The sequence below is a fragment of the Notamacropus eugenii genome, chromosome 3, assembly GCF_028372415.1.
Source record: "Notamacropus eugenii isolate mMacEug1 chromosome 3, mMacEug1.pri_v2, whole genome shotgun sequence".
NCBI lineage: Eukaryota > Metazoa > Chordata > Mammalia > Diprotodontia > Macropodidae > Notamacropus > Notamacropus eugenii.
Window position 1 is genome coordinate 369973970 of NC_092874.1, and position 26754 is coordinate 370000723.

General features: G+C 36.9%; 1 protein-coding gene across 14 annotated transcripts in view; it reads right to left on the minus strand.

Moving 5' to 3' along the window:
• SEMA4D (semaphorin 4D) overlaps nt 1-26754 on the minus strand; it is a 203552-nt gene that overhangs the window by 54839 nt on the left and 121959 nt on the right. For all 14 annotated transcript variants that reach the window (XM_072597418.1, XM_072597413.1, XM_072597408.1 and 11 more), the window contains 7 exons: nt 14012-14375; nt 11951-12096; nt 8889-8951; nt 7188-7286; nt 3272-3365; nt 2379-2492; nt 1876-2027 (listed from right to left, as the gene is read on the minus strand). In XM_072597418.1, the coding sequence (XP_072453519.1) occupies nt 1876-2027; nt 2379-2492; nt 3272-3365; nt 7188-7286; nt 8889-8951; nt 11951-12096; nt 14012-14105 (762 nt within the window). In that variant the 5' untranslated portion in view covers nt 14106-14375. The remainder of the gene's footprint in view (nt 1-1875; nt 2028-2378; nt 2493-3271; nt 3366-7187; nt 7287-8888; nt 8952-11950; nt 12097-14011; nt 14376-26754) is intronic.

Genomic DNA, 26754 nt, shown 5'->3' on the forward strand with positions numbered 1-26754 from the left:
AAAGATAGCCAAGTTGGGTTTCTTAGCTGCTTTTTTCTTAGTTTAAATTGACCCTGGTTCCTTTTCCTTTGGAGGGTATTTTTAAAAATTAATTTAATAAACTGTCATTGTTTCCTTTTTAAACACAATCTGCATTGTCCCTAAAAATTTGTACACCAAAATATCACAGAATCATATAACTTGAGAGCTGGAAGAGGTCACTCTTTTTGAGGGATCCTTTTCCACTTTTGCTCAGGTCTAAGAAAGCTGCAGGGCAGCTAAGTGGCTCAGTGGATAGAGTGCTGGAGTCAGAAGGACTCATCTTGCTGAGTTCCAATCTGGCTTCTGGTGCTTCTCAGCTGTGTGACCCTGAGCAAATCACTTAACCCTGTTTGCCTCGGTTCCTCATGTGTAAAATGAACATGTGTAGAAGGAAATGATAAATCACTCCAGCTTCTTTAATATGAAAACCCCAAATGGAGTCATGAAGAGTCAGAGAAGACTGAAACGACTTAACAAAGAATTAAGAAGTTTTTCCTGACATCATGCTTAAAAGGGCCTTTTTCCAACTTACATTCACTATTCTCTGTTCTGCACTCTGGGACCAAACAGAACAAGTCTAATCATATGTCTGCTCTTCCTCCTGACCAGGTGTATCAGAGAACATCAGAGAAACACTTCCCAGTACAAATGTATAGCCAGGATGACTGTATTTTCTCCAGGGAGCTAGATATCCATTAGAATATGGAACTGGTTGAGGTACTTCAGGCAAGTGACTTAACTTCAGGTCCTTTCTTTTCTCATCTTTAAGAGGAGGCATTGAGTCATATCATTTCTGTAGTTCCTTCTACATCTGGAAGTCTGTGATCTTAAAAATATTCACTGAGAACAGATTGCACATCACCTTTTAATCCTCTCTTCCCAATGTGAAACCTGACCAATTCCTTCAACTGAACCTTATATAGCATGAACTTGATATCCTTTGTCATCCTGGTTTTCCTCCCCTGGACACTTGCTAGTTCATCAACACCTATCATAAACCCTGGTGTTAGAACTGAACACAATAAGCAACATGAGGTCTGGTAAGGGCAGAGTACAATGGGATTATCACTTTCCTATTTCTGGAAGTTATGACCCTCTTAGTGCAGCCCCAAATCACATCAGCCTTTTTGTCTGTAGTATTGCTGCTGCCTCATATGTAGTTTGCAACCACTGAAACTCCAAAATCTCTTTTAGAACAACTGTCTAACCATGAGTCTCCCATATTATATTTGTGAAACTGGCTTCTGTATCCATTTCAAGATTTTATACTTATCCCCATTTAACTTTATCCTATAAGATTTAGCACAACACAGGAGTCTTTTGGATGCCAACTCTGTCATCCAGTATTTTAGCTAGCCCTCTTCATTAGGCATCTGAAAATTTGATGACTATCACACACACACACATACAATCCAGATAAGATACAATGGTTAAATCACAATTTGATTATAATTTAGGTATTATATTAAAACAGAAAGTCTGATTCCTTGGTCACTTACTATGGAATACATTATAGCAGTTTGATATTTATTTATTTTTTACCAGCTAGTCAAGAGAAAGTAGACATATTCTGACTTTAGGGAAAACCATTCTGTAAAAGTCTGTAAGCTAAGGAAACTTCAAGAAAGAAGAAAACGAATGCATCAAAAGTTTAACAAATTAATCCTGAGAAATGGAGTTCAAGTCAATAATCATGCTAGGCAAGCATTCTCTCATTCTCACAGGAAATCACTAGATTGTCCCAAGATCAGTTATGTCCATTGAAGATCAACTGAAAAATCTCAGTGGTTAAGATCATAGCTTTCCAGGTAGATCTTCTTGCAGAAGTAAAAAGAAGTTATTTATGTGTCCCACCTTGCACACTCTGGCTATCCTGGGAATCATCAATTTTCCAAAAAATTCATACTCCACAGACACTTCCGTGAAAAAGAAGTAGATTTTGTCATCTTCTCCATCTGTGTTATTTGGATTTTTTCTAATCACATCAGCAAAGACAAAACTAGGTTCTGTAAATTCAAAGCAAAAATTAATACACACAGTGTATAAATTAATTATATTCAACACCTTACAGAATTTTTTCTGATTCCCTGGGAAAGAGGGAGGGGTGACATGGTCCAAGATTGTCTGACTGATTTGAGAATGGAAATCTTGGATTCAGGGAGCAGCCACAGTGTTAAAAGGGAGGGGTGTCTTAGGGGCAGGAGGAGTTATTGGGAAATAAAAGTGATAAAAAATACATCAAATAGGAGGGGAAGCAAAAATCAAGAACCCAGTGGAAGTTGGTCTCTTCTAGAAGTCCTAAAAGAAATAATGCAGTAAAACTCATTCTGTGTTAAGTTTCTTCAATATTTTCTTACCGTTAAGCCAAGGTATCGCATATTCTGTTCTCAGGGGACTTTGAGGAGAATTTCGAGAAATGATAGGTTCACTTCCCAAGAAATTGTAAGATGTTCCAGAGTAAAGCTCTCCATCTTTTATGTGTTAGAAAAAAAAAGAAACAAACATTTCAAACCCAATAAATGGCTCACAATAATGAAAAAAAAGTTCTTTATCATAACAGTATAAATTTTTTCTCCTTGGGGAATAAACAAACAAACAAACAAATTTCTCCAAGCTGAAGGAGGTCTGTTTCTATTGCTTATTTCTATCTCTTGTTACTTCTCTTTGAGGCTGATTTTACTTTGCTTTATGTTTTTTAGACTATACTGCACTAAATTCGGAAACAACAACTAAACATATACATGTAATTCCAACACACCTATACAACTACGTACATTATCTTGTATGCAGTATAATTACAGTGGACACATCACACACTCATGTTGGTGCATACACAGGTATGGCCTCAGAAAGCCAAGGTGGAACTCAAAAAGACTATACAAACAGGAGAGTCTACTTTTTACCCAAAAGAAATCTATCTGCATAAGTATGCTTTCTATATAATGCATACAAAATTAGGTTTAAAAAAAGTAAATTTGATTTCTGATGCCAATTCATACATATCTGAAGGGCTTGAATGACTTATTATGATTCCTATTTAAATTATATGGATATTCTTAAAGAGTATCTAGTATTAAATTGAGGTAAAACAGATAAATTTTACTGTTATTTTTATCATTTTATTTACTTAAATATTTAATTTAAATATTAAATATTATTATATTTATTTATTTTATATTTTATTTAAAATTTTTAAAATGAAATCAAAATTTTAAAAATACCTGCTGCAGTAACAATAGACAACACTTACCAACCATAACAGATGTGTAGCTTTGTGCTGGATCAAATGGACACCGTCCTTTACCATCTTCATTTTTACCAACAAATTCAAATGTTTTTAAAAGCTACAGCGACAAGAGAGTTTAAGAGAAGGATAAACAAAATAAATTTGATCAAAAGCTAATAAAAATAATAGCTACCATTTATATAGTACCTACTATATGCCAGGCATTTTACAAATATTCTCTCATTTGATCCTCACAACAACCGTGGGAGGTGGGTGCTATTATGATCTTGATTTTGGAGTTGATTTTACAAGGCAGGCAAAAGTAAAGTGACTTGCCCAAGATCATACAACTATTAAGTGCCTAAGATCAGAACATCTAACATCTAATTAATTAATCATTAGTAACATCTAATTCATAAGAATTTTAAATTTGTATAGTAAAATTGCATTTAAAATAGTATTTTCTGGAATCATCTTAAGCAAAGCAAAAAGGCTCAATTATGAGATAACTAGAAAATGTTTTTAATACTTAAGAGGAAAAAGTATAAACAGGAAAGCTCCCCTTACCAGAAAAAGAATGAATAACACAGACAAGATCTATATATCAGTGAAAAATATATGCTACCAATAAAATTTCAATAAATTGTAATGCTTGAAGAATTCTAATTAATTTATCTAGATCAATCCATTTGCATTTATTAAGTCCTCATTGTAGGCACTGTGCTAAGTATGGCAGGCACAAAGAAAAAGTGAAAATAGTCTCTGCTCTCAAGTTGCTTATAAACAACATATACTTAAATTGATACATAGAAGACAATACAGAATAGTTAGAAGGCAGCCTTAGAAGGGAAGTACTAGCATCTGGGGAACTAGGAAAGGTCTCTTAGAGGAGATGGTGCTTGAATTGAGCCTTAAAGGTTACAATTACAATTAGAAGATTTTTGCCATATTCTAGATAAGAGGTAATGGAGATCTGAAATAGGGTCAGGACTGTATAGGTGGAGAGAAGAAGAAATATGTGAATGATACTACTGAGAAAAAAAAAATTACAAGATTTGAAATGCACCTGACTAGATACGTGGACAAGTGAGAGAAGCTGAGGATGACATGGAGAAATACTGAGGTTGATTTGAAGGATGGCAGTGCCCTAGACTATAAGAGGGAAGTTTGAAAAGGGATAATGAGTGTTGTTTTAGACATGCTGAGCTTGAGACCTGCAGGAATCATTTGAAATCTCCAACAGGCAGTTGTTGATATGGTACTGAAACATACAAGAAAGACTAAAGTTGGATAGATAGATTTGGAAATCATCAGCATGGAGATCATAACTGAACCCATGGAGTTGACAATATCAACAAATTAATTAGACAATATAGAGAGAAAACAGAAGAGGACCTAAGACAGACTTTGCAGACACTCATGTAGGGTGTGGTGTGGAAGAAGATGATGCAAAAGAGGCTGAGCAGTCAGACAGGTAGAAGGTGATAGAAGTGTCACAAAACTCTAGAGTCTTCAGAAGGAGGTCGTCAACAGTGTCAAGAAAGACGAGAATTCATTAGATCTGTCAATCAACAGATCACATGTAACTTTAGAGAAAACAATTTCACTTGAATGATCAGGTCAGAAGTCAGTCTGCAGAGGGTTTAGAAAGAGTGAGAAGAAAGGAAGTATGTACATTAAACATAGATGACTTTTTTCAACTAATTTAGCTGAGAAGGGGAAGAGAGATATGCGACAGGTGAATCATACTAGGATCTAATGAGGATTTTTTTTAGGATGGGGAGGCTTGGGTGTGTTTGTAGTCAGCAAGGAAGAAACCAGTGGGTTGAAGAGATTGAAGATTAGAGAACATGGGGATGATGGGAGATAATAAATCATGTATTTTATGGTTTGTAAAGTTATTTATAGCCATAATCTTATTTGATCCTCACAAAAACCCTGGGAAGTAGTCACTATAGGTACTATCATCCTCATTTTACGGATGAAAACTGAGGGTTAGAGAAATTAAGTGAGTTGTTCACGGTTAATGCCAGAGATGGGATCTGAACCCAAATTTCTTTTGACTCCAAGTCCATTATTCCAAATTCATCCTTTAATTAAAATATTTCTAAAATGATTTAGTGTACTTTTCTGCCTTGGCATGTTGAATATACTGAACATAGAAAAATCTTTCTTTAATTACAAAGTACTTGAACATCTATTCAAATTGTAAAATAATACTAAAGATGTGGGTCGTGTGGAGACTGTATTGAACGTATAATGGCTCTAGAAATCTGTTCCAAATAGATTCCTGATCTACGATCCTCTCATTATTTGATTCATCCTTATAAAATAAGGATAAATATTATGAAAAAATTAGATGTGAGAAAGAAGAGAGAAGTTTAATTTTCCTCTTTTAGACCTCTGTCACCAGTTCAGGTCAATTAAATAAATATGATATGCATGGATTCAAAGATGTATGTATGTATGTGTACAAAATATTCTTTTTTCCTTAATATTGCTTTTCCTTCATTCTCAAAAAAAACCAAATTAACCTCAACATTGAACATTTCATGTTAGGGGCCCTAAAAGTCTAAGAAAACTCCCTGATCAGGGGTTAGTTAGTTAGTTAGTTCTTAACTAATTTACCTAGACATTAGAAATGTGAAATAAAATAATAAAGATACAGTATGAACGGTTGGGGAGATTTTTGAGAAAAGGATTAAATAACAGAAGTTCGCAGTTCCATCTGCAATCCTCTTTTTGGTGCTTTGTATACTTGAATGTGTTTTCTGACATTTAAGTTCAAAATTTTTAAGAGTTTCCATAAAAAAAGGATTAATAAGTCTGTCAAAAGTAAGAAATTTTGAGAATTTAAGGATTCTCAAAACAAAGGAGATTCTAACAAATACTGCAGGAATAGACAAAAAGCTAATCAAAGGGAAAGAACGTGAATTCTGCTTCTGAAAATAACTAAGTAAATACCCTCTGCTTCAACACTGTCCTTCAGGAGCCCAAAAGAAGAGGAAAGAATTTCAGAAGCAGAAGACAATTTACATATAAAATGGCTGTTAAGACATTTTAGCTCTAGCAGGGTCAAGGTCAGCATAAAAAATGGTGACATTCCAAGGTCAGAAGTAGCAGAAATTCAAGTCAAATGACACATGAGAATTCCTTAATGTGCCTTCAAGTTTTACTAGCTTTGGTTGCAAGATAAAGTCACTCAGAAAGAAGAGTCTGTGGACGGAAGAGGATTTTAGTATTTGAAACACACTGAAGCAAAAATTGACATCATAGCTAAGGCTACCTACCAAAATTAAGAAAAGTTAAAATTTTAGGGAAGAGGACACAGCAAGGAGAAGGGTGGAACACAGAGCACTGAGAACTGACATTTTTTTCAGCACTATCCTAAGTCACATTCAGAACAAAGCATATTCTTGTTCTTAAGATCTAGTAGATGCAGATAGGCAACTTGTCTAGAAATTATCATCTGGGGCTCTGAGAGGTTAAGTGACACACTGATGGTCATAATGCCAGTATATATCAGACCCTAGATGTGACAGTAGCAATATCTACCAGAATCCCTGTCTTACAGATCAGCTCTTTTTTCCATATAAGGCAGGGAAGCTTTTTTCCACACTAGGCACATCCCTGAGATGTGACTGGTTCCAGGGTCTAGGCTTGAGCTGTTGATGAAGCTTCTTGGTCTCCTACTGCCTAAAAAGTCTTGCAATAAGGAGTCAAAGTTCCCAAGACTGAAGACATATCTCACTGTTGTGGAAGTCAAACAAGTGTCCTGATCAGATGAGTTTCTGTATAGAAATAAGAGTGGCTGAAACCTTGACAAATATTTTTTGTGGGTTATTGTAAATTTCTTATTTATTATATGTAAGAGAGTTTAGTTTCATGGTGTTTTACATTCTGATTGTATTTTCTTAATGTAAAGTTTGATAAACCTTACCAGATGATCACAAGTTGGCTGAAATGCATTAGTACCACACACATAGAGGACAGTATCATTAAGGAGTTGTAAGACTCGGATATAGTTGAGGCACTCGGTCTGTAAGGAATAAAAAAGAGGCAGATAAAAAATTACCTTCTAATTAATGATAATTTCTTTTATCTCTCTATATTATTATATATTATTATCTCTTTATTTACTTATTACGCAGGAGCTTTAGAAGATGCATTACCACATTTAATTTTATTATAAAGTCAATCAAGACCCTAAAGCTGACCCAACTCATTCCATCATTACAATTGTCAGACTGTTGTTCAAGTGCAAAACTGACTTCAGTTTAGATACAAATTTACACTTGAAAAAAGAGTGATGACAAATGAAACAAAAAAGGTCGTCTATAATTTTGGCTCAGAAAGCACAGATAGAAAATAACTCAAGACTCTTATAGAAACACCTAAACCATTCAATCTATTGCCTGAATTGTTGTCAGGTTCACTCCAACTGGCATGCTAGCAAGAATACAGAGATGTCTCTTGGATTTCCTTCTCCTGAACTTTGCTCCTCCTTCCTTCAAATGTATTTAAAAGAGCATACAGTTTCTTTCAGAGCAGGTCAAATAGCTAGGTGAAATTCCTGAACTATGCCAAAAGAATGAAACATAAACAGAGTGAAAGTGGCATATGTATGATGCATATCCAAACAAGTATTCACAAGCACAGAAAATGGGAGAGCTAGCAGGGGGCTCAACAGCTGGCCTGTCCAACTGGAAAAGGAGATGTTCAAGGTTAACTAAGACAACAACAATTAAGAAGAATAAAGATCTCCTAACTAGAGAAACAAAAGCATTTAGGAATCCATTAGTACTATATAGCCAGGTGGACAATAAACTCAGCTAATAAAAATATATGTATTTTTAAACAGGCTAGAAGTAACTCATAGCTACAAAAACACCCCAACAAGGGTGAAAGAATCTCTGGGGAGGTATAGGCACCAAAGGTCAATGTTTGTTAACTGGGGGAATTTGATGAGGGAACAATCTAGCTTAGTTGAACCTGGCACAAAAAATTAATTAAGGTCAAAACTAGAACTAACTTTAGACTTCTAGGATGGGCTCGACCACAGTGGCCCAATTCTAAGTTAATGTGTAATATAAAACATACCTTTGCCTTGTTTTTAAATAACTCTTAAAGAACTAAAAACTATCTTGTTTCCTGAGGCCTGCCACTTATAGGGAATATTTTAATTTCATAGTCTAAGAATCTAAACTGTAAATTAGGAACGTTATTTTAGACATTGTTCAGAAAAAGGGCAGTGCGCTGGCTTTAAATAGAGAAAAAAGAGGAAGTAGGTCATGACATTAGTAGACTAAAAACAGGTTCCAGCTAGAATACCTAGAAACCACCTTCCAACTTAGGCTGGCCTGCTTTGGGAAGCCCCAAACAAGCAAGCATGACAAACAATGCAATTACCACAGGTCCAAAATAACTTTCTGCCCTGGGTTCCAGGCCACCATTAGGAGCTACTCTCTCTAGCTCACAAGTAACCAATAAGTGACAACAGCTTGAAGGAGAGTTGCAAAGTCCTTGAAACTTATCATCATTTGAAACAACTAAGTTATTGGCCAAAATTTCAGAACAGCAGCCTTTGGGGGTTAAAATATTCAGATTATTTTTTGTGACAAGCTGAATGAAAACAAGTTACCTGTTTAGATTTGCCCTTTTCAGAACATTTTGCTTTTTTATCTTCAGTAACTTTCCAGTATACCTTATGGGAGGGAAAAAAAGCCAATTTCAATAGATGTTAACCTTTTTTAAAGCCTAGTGGCAGTATAATGAACAACTCCAAAAGTATATACTATGAACAAAGGCACAGACAACTGCTATCAACCTCCAGAATACTGCCTTGGGAAAACTGAATTTGAAAATGTCAAGTTCATGCCCATCCTTGTGAGTAATCCTGGGGTTGGATAAAGCTAATAATCATGATCTCTGTCTTCAAACCACTTTCTTTTGATGGTGGGGGTAGGAACAATGAAATTTCATTTAAAATTTTCTGTGTTTTATTAAACACAATAACAGCTAAATTAGAAAGAATACTTGGCTTTATAGTATTGAAAAAATAAAATTTCTCTCAAATTTTTAAGAATTCTCATATCAAACTTCTCCCTGCTCTCTTAATAAACCAAAAAACAATGCAAATGAAACAGTAATAATGGCAACTGAAATAAGATTAAATGCAATGACCATCCTAGATCTTGTGGAGCAGATCATAAAACATATCTCCCTCAGAATGGCAGAGAGATGGAGTACTAAATACATACTGTCACATGTGATTGGTTTTGCTGAACTCTTTTTGTTTTATTTTTGTGGTTGTTTTTGCTACAAGAGATTCAATGAAGAAAGACTTTATCAGAAAAAGAATATAATAATAAAAGAAATCAATGAAATTTTTTAAACCATCAAAATTTCTCAGTAGCATAGAAACAGAAAACAAAGGTTTTTATTTTGAATATCTGTCAGCTGTGGTTTGTCCTTTGTCCTCAAAGGGGACCATGACATTAGGAAGATAATGCCATGACTTGCAAGTGAATTGGACTGAAGTGAGGGAGGGCTGTGCAAAGTCACCAACCTCACTTTCTCCTCTGGAGCCGTCTGAGTCCAGTCATACAGATGAGGACAACTGGATGCAGTGGGAGACCTTGGCCTTTTTTCCTCTGTTAGGCGAAATGCCATGAATTAACTTTGCCTTGAAAACAGTTCATTGAATTTTTCTCTGAACATGAATTTTTTGGCTTTGTTATTGTTCAGTCTTGTCTGACTCTTCATGACCCCATGTGGGATCTCCTTGGTAAAGATACTGAAGTGGTTTGCCATTTTCTTCTCCAACTCATTTTACAGACAAAAGAACTGAGGTAAGCAGGGTTAACTTCGCCCAGGGCCACATAACCAGGTGTCTGAGGCCAAATCTGAAGTCAGGAAGTTGAGTCTGGCGCTACAATCACTGTACCTCGCTACCTCCAGAATATGAACTGAGCTTTGCAACTGCTTACTTCTGAGAGGCAAAAATTCTTTCAGGTGCAGGGGAGCCCAGTTTTAGACATAAGCCAAAGTGAGGATGAAGATGACCACAAGAATTTCTTTATACATGCTGAGAACTGAATCTTAGAAGAATAAGTCTATAATATTGTGGTACAAAAAGGAAAGACTTCCTTTACATTATATGTAGTTTCTACTGGATATCTGGTGAACTTTAATCACTGCATCTGATTTAGGTAGACAAAAATCAACTTGTAGAAGACAAAAGCTTATGTTTGTTGCCTTCCAAATTATCTTACTGGGAGACACAGAACAGAAGAAAAGTAAGATATGCTATTTGAAATAGCTGACTTGTCTTTGCAATATTTTGTAACTGATGAAAAAATGATTTTTTTCTCCCAGTTTTATGAAAAGAGTAAAGAAAGAAGGTTGGATTGGATGACTTCTAAGGTCTCTTCTTCTAATTCTAAAATCCTAGAATTCAATACTTTCAGAGGTATGTTTTGTACTTCATAGGAAGTACAAAGATCTACAGACCATTAGTTATTAAGTATTTTTCTCCCCACCAAAAATCTTATCATCACTAAGCAAAAGCAGATGGTTTCTACATCATGCCTTAATGTCCTGGTGTGGTGGCAAATGTTTGTAATCCTTGTGAGCAGGGAGGCTGAGGCTGGTAGATCTCTTGAGTGTGGGAGTTTTGAAACGCAGTGAGTTAATCTGATTAAGTATCTGCACTAAATCCAGCACCAATATGGAAAGCTCCTGGGAACAGGGAGCTAAGAGCCTAAAGGTCAGAAATGAAGCTGTTCAAAAATTCCCCGACTATCAACAGTGGGATTACACTCATGAGTAGCCACTGAATTTCTAGTCTGAGTGAGAGAGGGATATTCAATCTTAAGGATTTAAAAAAAAAAGTCTTATGATCCTTATGGAAAATAGGTTCAGTTCTTTAAAGTTTCTTCAAAGTTTTAAAGCCATATTTATTACAAAATTTTCATTATTGAGACATACTGAAGCCAATCTCAAATACAATTAGATCACATAAAAGTCTAGATGGTCATGAAGACAGAAATAATTCCCATCCAAGATAAGTATCTTCTTTCTGGCATTAAAACTCATGATTAGGTGGTATTATAAAATACATGTGAGTTTTAAAATGAAGGGATTTTTCATTATTGCCTTGCGAATTTCCCTTTAATATTCCTTCTTCCTTAATTCAAAGAGGATCATGATCTTAGGAATGTCATTCACCTAACCCCTAAGCCATACCATCATTATAATAACCACTCTAACTATAACTGGACCAAAAAACATGACTGGGGATTGTAAAAAGAGGTGGGCTGGTCACACAACTAGAATATGAGATAAGAGATGGACAATCAGGGTGGTATGGTACATTGATATACTTGAGAGGGGTCATCTACTAGTATAATGAATAATCTATTCTCTTTGGAAAATCTATGGCCAATCATAGATGAGAAGAGTTATTAATGCATTCTTCCTCTTCAAATCACCTGGTATTTACTTATCTGTGCACATATCCTAGACTCCTTGGAAAATGCAATTTCCTTGGGGGCAGGTACTGTCTAATTTATGTCGTTTTTCCAGCGCATTAGGTACTTAATATTTATTTGTTGAATAGATCTTAAGTGAATTGAAATATATGCATTTCGTTAGTAGAATGTGGAAAGAAAACTAAAATGGTAAATAAAAATGTGTCCATACCTCATGCTGTTTTTCAGCAATGTTAAGTGAATTCACAGCAAAAATCACTTCTCTGGCTCCTATGTATAAAGTGTCATTTGTTTTGCTTAGCAACAAAGTTGAATAATTTGAGATTCCTGGCTCCTGAAAATGTGTAAGACGTACTTCTGTGAAGGAGAAAAAAAATAAAAAGTTACACAACTCTGAGTCAATAATGAGAATATTTTCAACACAGATAATAATTTATTTTGGGCATTTTACTGATGCTATCTCAAAAGCAACATCACAGTCTAATTAAGACACTATGAAAAAGCAACCAAAGAACTACACTGGATTTATCTCAGGATTAGGTCACTAATATAGAATGCTAAAAAGGTTAATTGCTAAGTAACAGGTAATTCTTATATCTTGATAGGAGAGACTTGACTCACTTTCATGGCTAATATATTTGACCCAATTCTGTTTTCTTGGGTACCAGGTTACAGTAAAAAATTCACAACCCAACTTCATAGGATTATAGGATAATAGTTTAGAAGGTAATAGAATGGAATTTGGATTTTAACTCCAGGATTTTAGAGGTTATCTTGTTCAATTTCTTTTTGTACAAATGAGGAAAAGGAGGCCCAGAGTGATTAAATTATTTGCCAAGGTAACACTGGTAGGAGGTGGCAGAACCTGGATTACAAATTAAGTGCTTTGACTCCAAATCTAACTTTCTTTCCACTATACCAAACTGTCTCCATTGAATCTCTTTAAGAACTTACTTGTAAACCGTTAACTGAAAAAGCCCATTATATTAGGGTAGTTTAGAACCAAAATACCACCCTTTTATCTGGGAAGCTTCATAATAACAATTATCCATTTAAATTTTGTCTAGCTAAGGTTTTTTGTTTGTTTTAAGGGACAACAAGACTAGGGTACCAAGAGCTTCACTCTGAGGATCTGCATATCCATATGATAATAGGATTATGTATCTACTGCTAAAAAAGACTAGAGAGGCTTCCTCCTTTTTTACAAACGAGAGAACTGAGGTCCAGAGAGGTTAAATACTTTACAGAGGTAGTAAGAATCAGAAAAAGGGTTTTAATGCATGCCATCCAAGACTTGAGGGCCAGTGTTCTTTTTATTGTATCATGTAATCACTTAAACATTTTATGTCAGTACTTTAAAAACCAATAAAATAGATACCATTTATTTTCCATCTATATTTACTGCCAAAGACAACAGTAACAGTTATATAAAAAATAGTATATTTTTCAAAGAAGGGCGAGTGCCATTTTCCCTCCTGAGCTACTGGCCTCAAGTAGTCAATGTCTCTTGGATTTCCACATAGTAAGAGTTTAATAAATACAGCCTATTTTTTCAAATTTTGTCAGTTAGGAGAGATATGTAATGATTTCCTTACTGAATGAAGTATCCCTTCTTTCAAAATATCTTTTAGTGCTGAGATAACTGTGAACACAGCTTCTAAAAACAGTTTTTAAGGGGGCATAGAGATTCATGTCATTGCACTGTTATCTAGACAGCATTACTCCATCTTCTCCACAAGCATGGTGTGAGATACTTTAAATCTACTCTATCATGAAATAGTACACTCTTAGGTTTCTTTTTGTTGTTTAAAAATCAGACCAATGGCTACACAGTTCTGGTCACAAACCAAGATACAGATAAATTTTTACTCGGTTTAAAAAATAACAATAAATAAGATCTTATAGAGAAAGACCTTTAGGAGCATATCTTTATTCCTAAGTATGAAAATTAACTTCAATAACTTAGTTTTTAAAGCATAATACATCGTAACAGATCTATGACATGTAAAATTACAATTATTAGTAATAAGTTTTTAAATGGTATTCTTCTAATCATGATTTCTTACAATGATAAATTTGAAATACAGCAGGAGATTGACCTTGCAATTAATTCTAACTGAATGCTTAATGGCTAGCAGCTTAAATGATCTTAATAGCTTTTTAGTTGAAGGCTTAAAGTTTAAGTAAATAAGCACTCAAGTGAAAACCCATCATTATGTACATAAAAACCCAGTAAAAATTCTAAACATCTCTGTCCAAGTTTTATTCTTACCTCTCTGCTCCCAAGTGATTCTAGGTATTGGACCAAAAGAAATTGTTGTTCCAAATGACAAAACCAAAACTATAAAGAGTCCGTTTAAAGCCATCTTCTTGGAGTAGTAGCTGTTAAGCAGCTGCAGGAGCAAATGTCTTCAATTTATTGTATATCACAGGGAAATATTGTTGAATGCAACAAAGTAAGAATTAATAACATGCAAATAAACTCATAAGTAGAGGTATCCAAAAGGTTATTTCTCTGAAGGAATACTCCTTTTCCAGCATGACAGATGAAGAGAAACTCCACATATGGGGTTTTTCTTAAATATTATGTTGTCTTTGAAGAACATTCTTCTCCACGGTCTTGACAGGAAATATAACTGTAGAGGAATGAAAATGAAAGTGGTTAAAAGACTAAAATCATAAAAATCATTTCTGCTTTTCAGGTTTTTTGTTTGCCCTGTCTTTGAAAACCTTGAAATGTTCTCTGATGGTTTCTTTTTGTGAAGTCTGTTGTAAAAAATTTAGCAGGTACAAGGAGAGGGATACTTACAGTGTAATATACTTAGATCCATATCAGTGCTCACAATGAAAAAATTGAGAATCCCTGAACTAGAAGAGTATGAGAAAAGAAATTCTTTGTCCAACATAGAGAGATTCTCTGCTGCCAGACTCTGAGAGAAGAAAAATCCAAGATTTTAATGCCTTCCTGACTTCACTAATCCAATACCTCAGTGCAGTGGAGACCTATAGAAAGAGGCTTATGAGTGATCAATAAAAGGATTTCCCTAATTCTCTACGTGGCAGTGAAATTAAAAGTTGTAGAAATCAATTCGGTTATTTGTTTCTCTTTTGAAACATTCTCTTTTCTATTCTATTAACATCACTGATGTCAGAGAGAACATATCAGTCCTAGTCAAAAGAAGGGCAAATACCAGTGGACAGTTATAAAGAAATATAAATTGGTAAGTCATAAGCAGCCAAAGATTTTGCATTTGACCAGGCTTTTTATACATTCTATCTACAGGAAGGCCATGTGGGTAGATAGTGCTGCTTATCTACTCTTCTGTCATAGATTACTAAAAGCTGAGTCAGAAAAAATAAAAATTACAATTTCAGAGATGTTGGAGGATGAAGGGTGTATGGTTCCCATTTCTCTTCTCTATTTCCTCGGTAATCAAATTAAACAGGTAACACTGTAGTTTTCTCTCCTCTCATTCAGTTTACAAATATTCCTTAAGAGTAAATTAATATCCAGGGATATACTATATTTTTGACAAGAAGCTTCAAAATGAGTAAAGGGAAAAAAATAACCCAGTTATGCTGTGAAATTAGTCTCAAACAACTGTCATGTAATTTATCTTTTACATAATCATAGAATTTGACAGTTAGAAGGGAATATAATAATCACCCAGTCTAATTGATACTCAAAAGGAATTCCCAATACAATAATATCTTCACCAGGGGATCATTCAGGACTGCTTCAAGACCTCCAATAAGGGGAAACCAACCACCTTTTGAGGCAGTCCATTTCACTTTTGGACAGTTCTAGTTGTTGAGAATTTTTTCTTAACATCAAGACTAAATTTGCTTCTTGAAGACTTCCATCCTTTGCCTTTAGTTCTGCCCTCTTGGGCCAAATGAAACAATTGTAATCCCTATTCCATACTGTAGCCCTTTAAGTACCTAAATATAGTTATCATGTTTCCCTCTTAGTCTTCTCTTCTTTTGGCTAAACATGTCTAATTCCTTTCAATTGATCCTCATATGACACGGACTCAAGGTCCTTCACTTTTCTGGTTGTCCTTATCTGGACACTCTTTGGCTTATCGATACCCTTCTTTAACTGTAGTGCCCAGAACTGAACATAGTACTTCAAATGAGTTTTGAGAAGGGCAGAATACAGAGAGACAATCACCATCTGGAAGCTATGCCTTTCTTAATGAAGCCAAAGATATTGTTGAGTCATTTCAGTTGTATCTGACTCTTTGTGACGGAATTTGGTTTTGCTTGGCAAAGATAATGAAGTAGTTTGCCATTTCCTTCTCCCACTCATTTTACAGATAAACTTTATGAGGCAAACAGGATTAAGTGACTTGCCCAGGGTAACACTGCTAGTAAGTGTCTGAGGCTGAATTTGAACTGAGGTATTCTGGACATTCTATCCACTGCAGAGCCTAGCAGCCTGGAAGCCAAAGATAGCAGTAGTGTTTTTTTGGCCACCACATTAAGCTGTTAACTCATACGGAGTTTTGTTTTTTGTTTTTTTTTCAAAGAAAAATACATTTACTTCAGCATGAGACTCCAAAGCCTCTTTCTTTGCCTGCATCATCCCTCCTCCCCACCAGGGACAACTGCTTGGTCTTGTGGCTATGACTTTGGAATATAGCTCTAAACCCACGTTACCTACTCCCCATCTCCCCCCATATCATCATGTAGCAGTCTTCATAACAGTAGCATGCTCTCAAGCCAGTCTTACTGAATACAACAGAACCTTGTTCTTAGGGATTTGAGGCATTTGTGGTAGCAGGAATGGACATCTAACTCCACTATCTGAGGACTGTCTGGGTGCCCACCCATTTGGACCAGCTGACACCTGCGGGGTAACATCCTTCAAAGAGCCTCTATCCCATCCCCCTTTGCTGGGCAGTCTTCAGAACACTCTTGATTCTTGGCCACTTGTGTGCCACCAGCCCTGATGAAATGGACACACTTCTTTGATACCGCTCCGGCTGCTCTTCTGTTTTGCTGGGCTGGCTATAAGAACTGCAGTACTCAGGTTCATGTCCCATTCCCTGAGCTGGGAGAAGAAGGACATCATTTGCTCCAGAGAATCTCCTCAGTCCTGATCCAGAACTTCCTGCTTTTCTGTCCAGGTCTGCAGTCTGCAGCTCTGACATTTGTCTATTTTTTCTAGAAGGATGTAAAAGTTTTGGGCATCACTGACATTCCCAGTTTTTTGGCTGGCTTCCACATGTGTATCCTGCCTTATGCACTGGAATGTCCTGTAGGGGCTATATTTCTGGATCAGACACCTGAGCCTGGTGATATCTGTGTGGAATATTTAATTATCAGCTTCTTGGCCAGGCTGTGAAGGTGAGCAGGAAGGACAGAGTTCTCAGCAGCCTCATTTGAGATCAACAAATTCTTTCTCTAACCCTGCACAGCCACTCTGTACTTCTCCTTCAGTAGAGAGGTCAGTCTTCTGATTGTCACATTAAATTATTGATTCATATTGAGTTTAAAGTCCACTAAAATCCCAAGACCTTTTTCAGAACCATTGCTGTCTACTCAGAAGATTGTTTTCTTGCATTCCAGTTTAGACTAAACCATATTTAATTTCATTTTACTAGATTCAGACAAATATTCTTGACCAGTGGCATTAAACCTAAAGGGAAACAGATCCCTTCAGGCCATACATTCACCTCCTTTCAACAGTTATTGGGGGGGAAAATGAAACAGTGCAGGGCCAAGAACATATTCTTGGGATATTCCATTGGAGACCTCCTACCTTGGCAGCACTGAGTCTGGCTACCCAACCAGTTCTGAATCCAAAATATTAATTGTCTAGGCAACATCACTTCATCTTCTTCACAAGCAGAGCATGAGATACTTTATTAAAACCTTTGTTAAATCCAAATAAGCCATAAACACACACACAGTGTATTTCTCATCAAATAGCTCAGTAACCCGGCAAAAAAATGGAAAAAAGGTGAGTTTGGCATAATCTGTTCTAGCTGAATTCGTACTAGCTTTTTATATATGAATAAGTTGCTATAGTTGAGCAAGCTTGATGGAGTCTGTTCATATGTGAGAACCCAGTTACACTGTAATTACCAAAAGCACCTAATATTTAAAAATTTTAAGATATCATATGAAATATAACACTAGACTAGTCTTGAGTTTTCCTAAAATTATGTACAGACATTTTAAACTCCATTTAATATACTTTATTTAACCAAGCTTTTTGTCTTTTCAAGCTATTAATCTTTGATAAAGACTGAGTATTTAAGAGAGATTAGATAATTGTTTGGTTATATAATTGGGACTGGGTTAATCTACAGATAGCCCCTATTTCTGTTGAGTGGTTATTAGATTTCATTTGAATGATTCTCAGCTTCCTTGATTTTTGTTTTTCATTTTATCCTATATAGCAGAGGTTCTTTTTTTTTGCTACAGTTTTATTTTATTTTATTTTTCATCTTTATCCTTTTTAATTTCTATTTTTAAAAGTTTTGCAAAATAACCTTTATGTACTATAGTAGTATGTATATACTTTAAATTGTATATTTACATTTAGGCACACCTCATTTTATTGCATTTTGATTTACTGAGCTTTGCAATATCGTATTCTTACAAATCGAAAGTTTGTGACAACCCTGTGTGGAGCAAGTCTATCACCATTTTTCCAATAGCATGTACCTCACATCCTGTCTGTGTCACATTTTGGTAATTCTTGTAATATTGCAAACTTGTTCATTATATCTGTTATGGTGATCTGTGATCAGTGATCTTTTGTTTTTATTTTAAGTTTTCAACATTTATTTGCACAAAATTTTGAGTTCCAAATTTTCTCCCCATCTCTCCCCTCTCCCCACCCCAAACACCTTGCATTCTGATTGCCCCTTCCACCAATGCACCTCCCTTCTAACACCCCTCCCCCCTTCCCTTATCCCCATCTTCTCTCTTGACCTGTAGGGCAAGATAAATTTCTATACCCCATATAGCAGAGGTTCTTAACTTAGGGTCCATGAATTTAAAAAAAAAAAAATATATATATATGTATACAATGATAATTGTATTCTGATATATTTTGCTATATGCATTATTCAGAGAAGAAGTTTCACAGGTTTTATCAGGCTCCCAAAGGAGTCCATGACACAGAAACGTTCAAGGAATCCTTCCTTTAGGTGTGCTTAATTAACTACTTTGTATTTTTCACTATTTCGTGGTTTTATTCATAAAGTTTCTATGTATAGCTTAGTAGTTAGACTCTCAAGTATTTTGTCTATTCTGTAGTTATTTCAAATGGAATTTCTCTTTTGATATCATCCCAATAAGTTCTTTTGGTAAAATAGAGAAATGCTGTAGGTTTATTTTATATCCTACAATTTTGATAATAATTGTTTCAATTAATATTTTAGTTGACTCTGTGGGGTTTTCTTAAGTATACTATCATAATACCTGCAAAAAAAAGTGGTAATTTGTTTCTTCTTTGTCTGTGCTTATTCCCTTAATTCCTTTTTTAAATCTTATTGCCATACCACTATATAAAATTTCTAGCACTGTATCAAAAAAATGACAATGAATATCCTTACTTTGTCCTTATTCTTACTAGAAATGGCTCTAGTTTATCCCCATTTCATATAAAGATGATTTTTGGTTCTAGGTATACACTATTTACCATATTAAGGATTAATTTACTGCTATATTTTTTAGTTTTTCCCCCCAACAGAAATGGGTTTTACATTTTGTTGAAAGCTCTTTTTGCATCTACTGATATAACCACATAATTTTTGTTCTTGTTAATAATACAGTCACTTAAATTTATAATTTTACTAAAATTAAACCAACTATGGATTCCTAGTATAAATCCATAGTGCAAAATCTTTATGATGAATTGTTATAGCCTCCCTGCTTATTTTGACCCTCTTTGGTTTAGGTAACAAGACCATATCTATAACACTGAAAGAAGTAGGTAAAATACTTTCTTCTTCTATATTTATAAATAGTTTATTTAATACTGGAATTATTATTTTTTAAATATTTGATGGAAGACAACTGTAAGTCTATCTGGTCCTTTTCTTTCAGAGATATTTTATATCTTTTCAATTTCTCTTTCTAAGATTAGGCAGTTAAAATTGTCTATTTCTTGTTCTGTTACTCTAGGGTGTTTTCTATTTTTGTAAACATTTATCCTTTTCATTTAAGTTGTCAGTCTTATTGGCATATAGTTGAACAAAATAGTCTCTAATAATATCCTTTATTTCTCCTTTGCTTGTTTTTCACTGTTTCTTTTTTGAAACTGCTATTTTTAAAAATAAAATGTCAGTGGTTTATTTATTTCATTGGTTTAAAAAAATAGTTTTATGTATTAATTCAATAGGTTTTTAACCCAATCTTATTATTCTTCTTTTTACTGATTTTTATTTTGGTGTTTAAGTGAGTTTTCTTGGTTTATTATATTTTTAGTTCATTTATTTTTTATATTACTTATTGGTTTATTATATTTTTAGTAATATACTAAATTCACTGATTGTTCTTTCTTTTATTGATGAACTCATTTAGAGATATAAAATTTTCTCCTAAGGACTGTTATGGCTCCATCCCCAAAATTTTGTAATTTTTTAATTATTGTTGCCATCTTTAATGAAATTAGCTATTACTTCTATGATTTGTTCTTTGACTAATCAGTTCTTTAGGGTTAAATTGTTTGGTGTCTAGATTATCTTAATACTTTCTTCAATGGCCATTTATAATTTTTATTTCATTAAGTTCAATAGAGGATGTGCTCAAATATTTCTGCTTTTCTGCAGTTGAGGTTTTTAATGTCCTAATAAAGGGCAAATTACTGTAAAGATATTTTCTGATCAAACATTTTAAGTTTCACTTTATTCTTAGTTTATTTTCTCTTTACTCCTATTTTGAAATTTCTACTCAGCTCTGATCTTTCCATCAGCAATGCTCAGAAATCTTCAGTTTCATTAAAGGTTCATTTCTTTCCCCTAGTCTTCCAAGTCATGTGATCAACAAGATGGGGGGCTAGAAATTTCCTCCAGTTTTCATGACTTTCTTAACCTCTCCAAAATTAGAATTATGTACAAGAAATAAGCAATTGCAGGTATCTCCACAGTCTAAACAAGATCTTTAACAAGGAACTCACAGCAGAGAAAACTAATCCCTAAAATGTACATCCTATCTAACCAGCTCCCATACAACCTTCCCCATGGATGTGTGCTTCAGCAATTCCCTTTCTGCTACTGCAGTATCCATTGTGCCTCTATGGATAGAATCTTGCCTCAGGAATATGGGAATCAGAGTCCCTAGAAGTAATTTCATCAAGAACAGTGGAAGATATGGACCCAGAGAAGAGATATGATAGCTGACAGGAACAAAAATTATGTGGAGGGCAAGGGGCATTAATGAATTAAATAATCAGGGGCACAGGACAATTTTTATCATGGAACAGTATTTCTATCCTTCCTATCCTCCTACAGGAATTGATACTTCTAAGAATGAGGCATAGCAGAGGGAAAATGGCAAGACTTATAAAAAGCAGTAAATGGAAACTTTAGAAGAAAGAACAAAAAATAGGTGCCTCAGAAGTTTTATTCTATAAGGAACATAGAGATTAAAGAAGAAATAATTAAATATAAAGGCTATGAATCTGAAAATAAAGACCCAAAACAGAAGTAGAAGAGAAATAATGAGAAGTAGAGAAAAAATCCTTTTTAAAAAAGGTATAGAAAAGGACTTTTAAAACTCAAACAAATCAAACTGACGGGAAGGATAAAAGGGATTTTACTTGACTGCTTAAATGGAGGAGGAGGAGAGGAAAACTTAGGTAACTAGATACAAGAAAGAAAAAGGAATTAATAAGTGAAATAAGATGCCAAAATTTGGGGAAAGGGTGGCAATCAAGAAGAGAGATGCTTTAGGGTGAGGAAAAGAAACCATGTAGAAATATAGTTTCCTTAAAAGTAGATTAATCTAAAAATAACTGAAAAGAAAAACTACTTTCTTTGCAGAAGAAGAACAAAAAAAATCCTACTTAAACACCTCCCCCACAATATGAGAGATAAATGAAGGAAAATATAAGACTCTAATAAATGTAAATGTTAATGGATTAAACAACTTTAACAATGAATGGATTAATAAAACCAATAAAATGAAAAAAGAGTGACATACTGAAAAAGAAAATAAAAATCCACAATCTGTTTTTTATAAGAAACACATCTAAAAAGTAAATAAAAACAGAGAATAAAAATGAGAGACAAAAACAAAATAGACTATGCAACAAATGATTTCAAAAAAGCAGGACTTGCAATACTATCAAACAAAGCAAAAAAAAAATCATACCATAAAAATGCTAGCAATAGCAGTAAAGCAAAAGAAAAAAATTGAAGTAGTAAGTATAGGTAATGAGGAAGTAAAACTACCCCTGTTTACTGATGACATGATATTTTACTTAGAAACTCTTATGGAATCAGCAAAGATCATCATTAAAACAATTAACAGTTTCAGCAAAGTTGTAGGGTACAACATAAATCCTCAAAAATCAACAGCATTTTTCTATAATAAAATGAGGCAAAAAGAAAAGGAAATCCAATCCAAAATAATTATTGATAGGTAGATTTAAGAATCATCAGCACAGAGATGGTAATTAAATCCATGGGAGCTGATGAGATCACTAAGTGAAGTAGCATAAAAGGAGAGAAAAGAGCCAGTGAGACACCCATGGTTAATGGGTGTGACCTGGATGAAGATCCAAGTGAAGGAAACTGAGGAGAGGTCAGATGGGTAGGAGGAGAATCAGGAGAAAGCAGTATCCCAAAAATCCAGAAAGAGAGTATCAAGGAGAAGGGGGTGATGGGCAGTATCAAAGGTTGAAGAGAAGAATGAGAACTGAGAAAAGGCCATTAAATTTGGCAATTAAGAGTTCACTGATAACTTCGGACACAGAAATTTTGGTGGAATGATGAAATTGGAAGCCAGATGGGGAACTAAAGGAGATTAAAAGAATTAAGAAGAGACTGAGAGAAAAGGAAGTAGAGATACACACTGTAGGTGTCGTTCTCAAGTTTAGTCACCAAAGGCAGAAGATGATACAGGATGATAGTAGGGAAGGAAGATCATATGAAGGTTCTTGAGTATGGAGGAAACATGGGCAGGTTGGTAAGCAATAGGGAATGAGTGAGTAGACAGGGAGAGATTGAAGACAAGTAAACAGTGGGGATAACAGAGGGAGTAATCTTTTGAAGGAGATGCAGTGGGATCACTTGTACAGGTGGAGGAGTTTGCCTTGACAAGGAGTAGGACCATCTCTTCATGTGAGACAGAGGTAAAATAGTAGACAGTGGCAGAAGGCATCTGAATGAAATAAGATTAAGAGGAAGAGAAGAGAGAGCTGTTGGTAAATGATCTCAATTTCTTCAGTAAAATATAAGGCAAGATTCTCAACTGATAGGATGTGGGGATGGGGAGAAATGGGAGGTTTAAAGAAGAGATATGCTATTTTGTCTAGTTCTAAAAAGTAACTCCTAGACAATTTGACTTGAATGACATTGTATCTTTAAAATTAAGTATAAATGCTATTTTCATTACACTGGCACAGCCCAATGAATATCTCTCCAATTATGTGAGTCTGAGTTTATTTTTGCAAAGTGTTTTAAAAAGGTATATTCATGTAGTTCTTGTGTTTTGGAAGGTGGGCTTCCAAATATTTGATATAATTTGGAGTTATTTCGAATAGAATTTTTTTCTATAAATTCCTGCTGGGTTTTCTTGGTAATATACAGAAAGTTGATGGTTCATGTGGGTTTATTTCATATCCTTCAACTTTAGTTGCTAATTGTTTATATTAATTTTAATAGGCTCTCCAGACTCTTTGGGTAAAACATCTATCATCCTGACTCTGCTTATTACCTCAATTTCTCTTTCTTGTCTTATTGCTAGAGGTAGAATTTCTGTCTAAGAAGAATGGTGAAACTGGACATCCCTGCTTTGCATCGACTGGGATTGAATGAGGCACAGTGTCTGACATATAATAGGTTGTGAGGGGCGCTCTGGACCTGGGCCCCCCTGAGAGGATAGGAGACACCCAAGGGTCTGGACCTGCTGACGTGGCTTTGCCACGGTGGCACTGCTGACGCGGCATTGCCACCTCAGCACTGGGGCGGCTCTATGCTGGGCTGGGCTGGGCTCCGCCCTCAGGGAGGAACTGGGGAGGGGCTTACCCAGAATAGGAGGGCGAGTTCTGGGGGATATAAGGCACAACACGGAAGGGGACGGGGGGACTTCTGGCTGACTATCATGTAATAAAGGTGCTCTTATCCACCTCCGGAGTTCTGCCTGGTAATTTCTCCCCCTGATCCCCAAGGGGGGAGCCAGAGACGTCTGAAGACCCCTGGGCAGGGTGAGTTGATGCGGTGATCAGGGTTCCGCCCCTGGCAGCTGGTGCCCGAAACAGGGACCGCCGTAGAAGACCGCTAGCCCCCCAGACCGCAGGCGGGTGGGGGAAGATCAGGCAGCCCTAGAGTCGGAGGACTTTAGGAAGGATGGGACAGAAGCAGATAAAAGCCCGCATTGATCCGGAGGATAAAGGCGTTCTCGCCTGTCAGATTTACAAAGTCTGTAAAGAACAAGGTATCAGGATTCACATCAGAGACTGCCGAGAATGGGTGAATAAGATCTGGATAGTCAGCCCTTGGATAGAGCACGCAGGAATAGATCCGGGCAAATGGGCGGTGGTGGGCCAACAGATGGCCTCCTACCATAAGGATAATCCTTCGCTCCTAACGCCCAAGGATTTTGTAGTATACTCGGCAATTGGCGCGGCATTTAACCCCGTGCCGCCTCCCATTTCTGGAAATCAGAGTACTCAGGTGGGAGATTCTATTATGGGGTCGGACAGCGAGGACGAGGGAGAGAAACTGTACCCCTGGGAAGAGATGAGGCGAAGTGAGAATACTGACGCCCCTAAATGGGACTTTCCTCCGCCTCCCGATTGGGACCAGCTAGAAAAAAAGGAACAGTGGGAAGCTCCAAAGGGAGCTCAGGCTGCTCAGAAAACGCCTAAAAGCCCCTTAGCGGCGACTGGGGTAACAACCCACAGAGGAGCAGGACAAAAGGAAGAGGGCGGGGAAGGAGAAGTTACCGCTCTTATGGCCCAATTATCCACCGGGCCCCCAGTGAACTTTCAGTATAAGTCTGAGCAGACTGGTAAGAATGCAGGGTTTGAATATCGCCCGCCCTCGCAGACAGCCCCCCCGCCAATGAGCCTCCTCACTCGTAGCCTCCAGCAAGCTGCGAGAGACGGGGAAGATGTAGAATGGGCGGAGTGGGGGACAGGCTTTTACCCGGTCTTAGTTGAGAATCCCAGCCAGGAAAATGAAACTAGACATCATCGGCCAGTTCCCTTTAAGTTTATGAAGGAATTGAAAGAGGCCGTGTCCAAGTATGGCCCAGGCTCAGTATTCGTACAGAAGGCATTGGCTTCCTCAGTGGCAGCCTTTCCTTGGCTTCCATATGACTTCCTAGAGGTGATGCAGGCGATCCTTGACCCAGCCACCTTCATAGCCTATAAAGCCTATGTGCGTCGCGCTGCTAAAGCCTATATAGAGGAAGCCGGAATAGCCAACACCGAAGAAGCCCTGAAGATGATTATCGGGTCGGGAACTTGGTCCATGCTACAGAGGCAGTTAGACTTTGATGGGAACGTCAGGCATGCCGTGAATGTGGTCTATCTCAGGGCTCTGGAGAGGTTAGGTACCCCTGGGGCAGGGACCATGTTGTCCTCCCTAAAACAGAGAAAGAACGAGAGCCCCCTGGACTTTGTAAGCAGGGTAAAGGAAACTGTCCATGCCACGTTTGGAAGTAACCGGGGAGCAGCCCCCCATCTAGTGGTGCAATTAATCAAAGAAGGGCTCAAGCCAGAATTTGGCACCGTCTTTTCCTCACTCCCATATCCACCCACTCTAGAGCAAATAGTTGAGAAGTTAATGGACCTCCCCCAGAAAGACCCCTTTACAGCCATAGCCGAGACTTTGGAGGGCCAACAGCACCTCCTAGCGGCAGTATTGGACAAGAAGGGAGGCAGGCCAACATGCTTTAATTGTGGCAGAGAAGGGCATTTCAAGGCCGCCTGCCGAAAAACCCCCAAAGGAGTTCAGTGCTTTTCTTGCGGAAAGCCCGGGCACATAGCTAAATATTGTAGATCCAACCCACAGGGGTCGGGAAACAGAAAGAGGGGGTCCCCAGGGGGAGGGGGCCCCCGAAACTCATCTCAGAGGACTCAGCAACACCCCTGAAACTAATGGAGGTTTTAATGGTAGACCAAAAGAATAAATGCCCATTAGAAATCCCTCCCTGGACCACCGTGTCGGTCTCAGTCCTGAGCCGTAATTTCCCCCGCTTGGTAATTGGATCAGAACATTGTCCCTCCGTGGTGGTCCACAGCCAACTCCTCTCCCCCCAGGAAAGAGAGATATGGGTCACCAACCCTCACTCCTGGTCAGTGACGCTGACTCCCGAAACTGAAATAGCAAAGGTCATCAATCTACCTTGGCTCGATAAGGATCACTGTCCACAGGGCCCACGAAGCTTTCTTTATTGGACACAACAAATTCTGTCAGAGAGGCCCACAATCACCTTAATGGTGGATGGGCACCCCCTGGAGGGAATGGTAGATACCGGGGCAGACGTCTCGGTGATCAAAGACTCAGATTGGGACTCCCAATGGCCTACCCAGCGAGCTTCGCAAACTGTGGCCGGGGTAGGGGGAACCCAATTAGCTCGAAAGTCAGAGCGCTTTCTGGCGTGGCAATATGAGGATACCCAAGGGAAATTCAAACCGCTCTGCGTGCCTGGTCTCCCCGTTAACTTATGGGGAAGGGACGTTCTGAGCGCTATGGGTGCCCACCTTTGCACAGAGAGCCATTTAAACTAGTTGGGGTCACTCCTCCAGTGAGGGCCATTCGAATGCAGTGGAAAGATAACACCCCTATATGGGTTGAGCAGTGGCCCCTTACAATGGAAAAA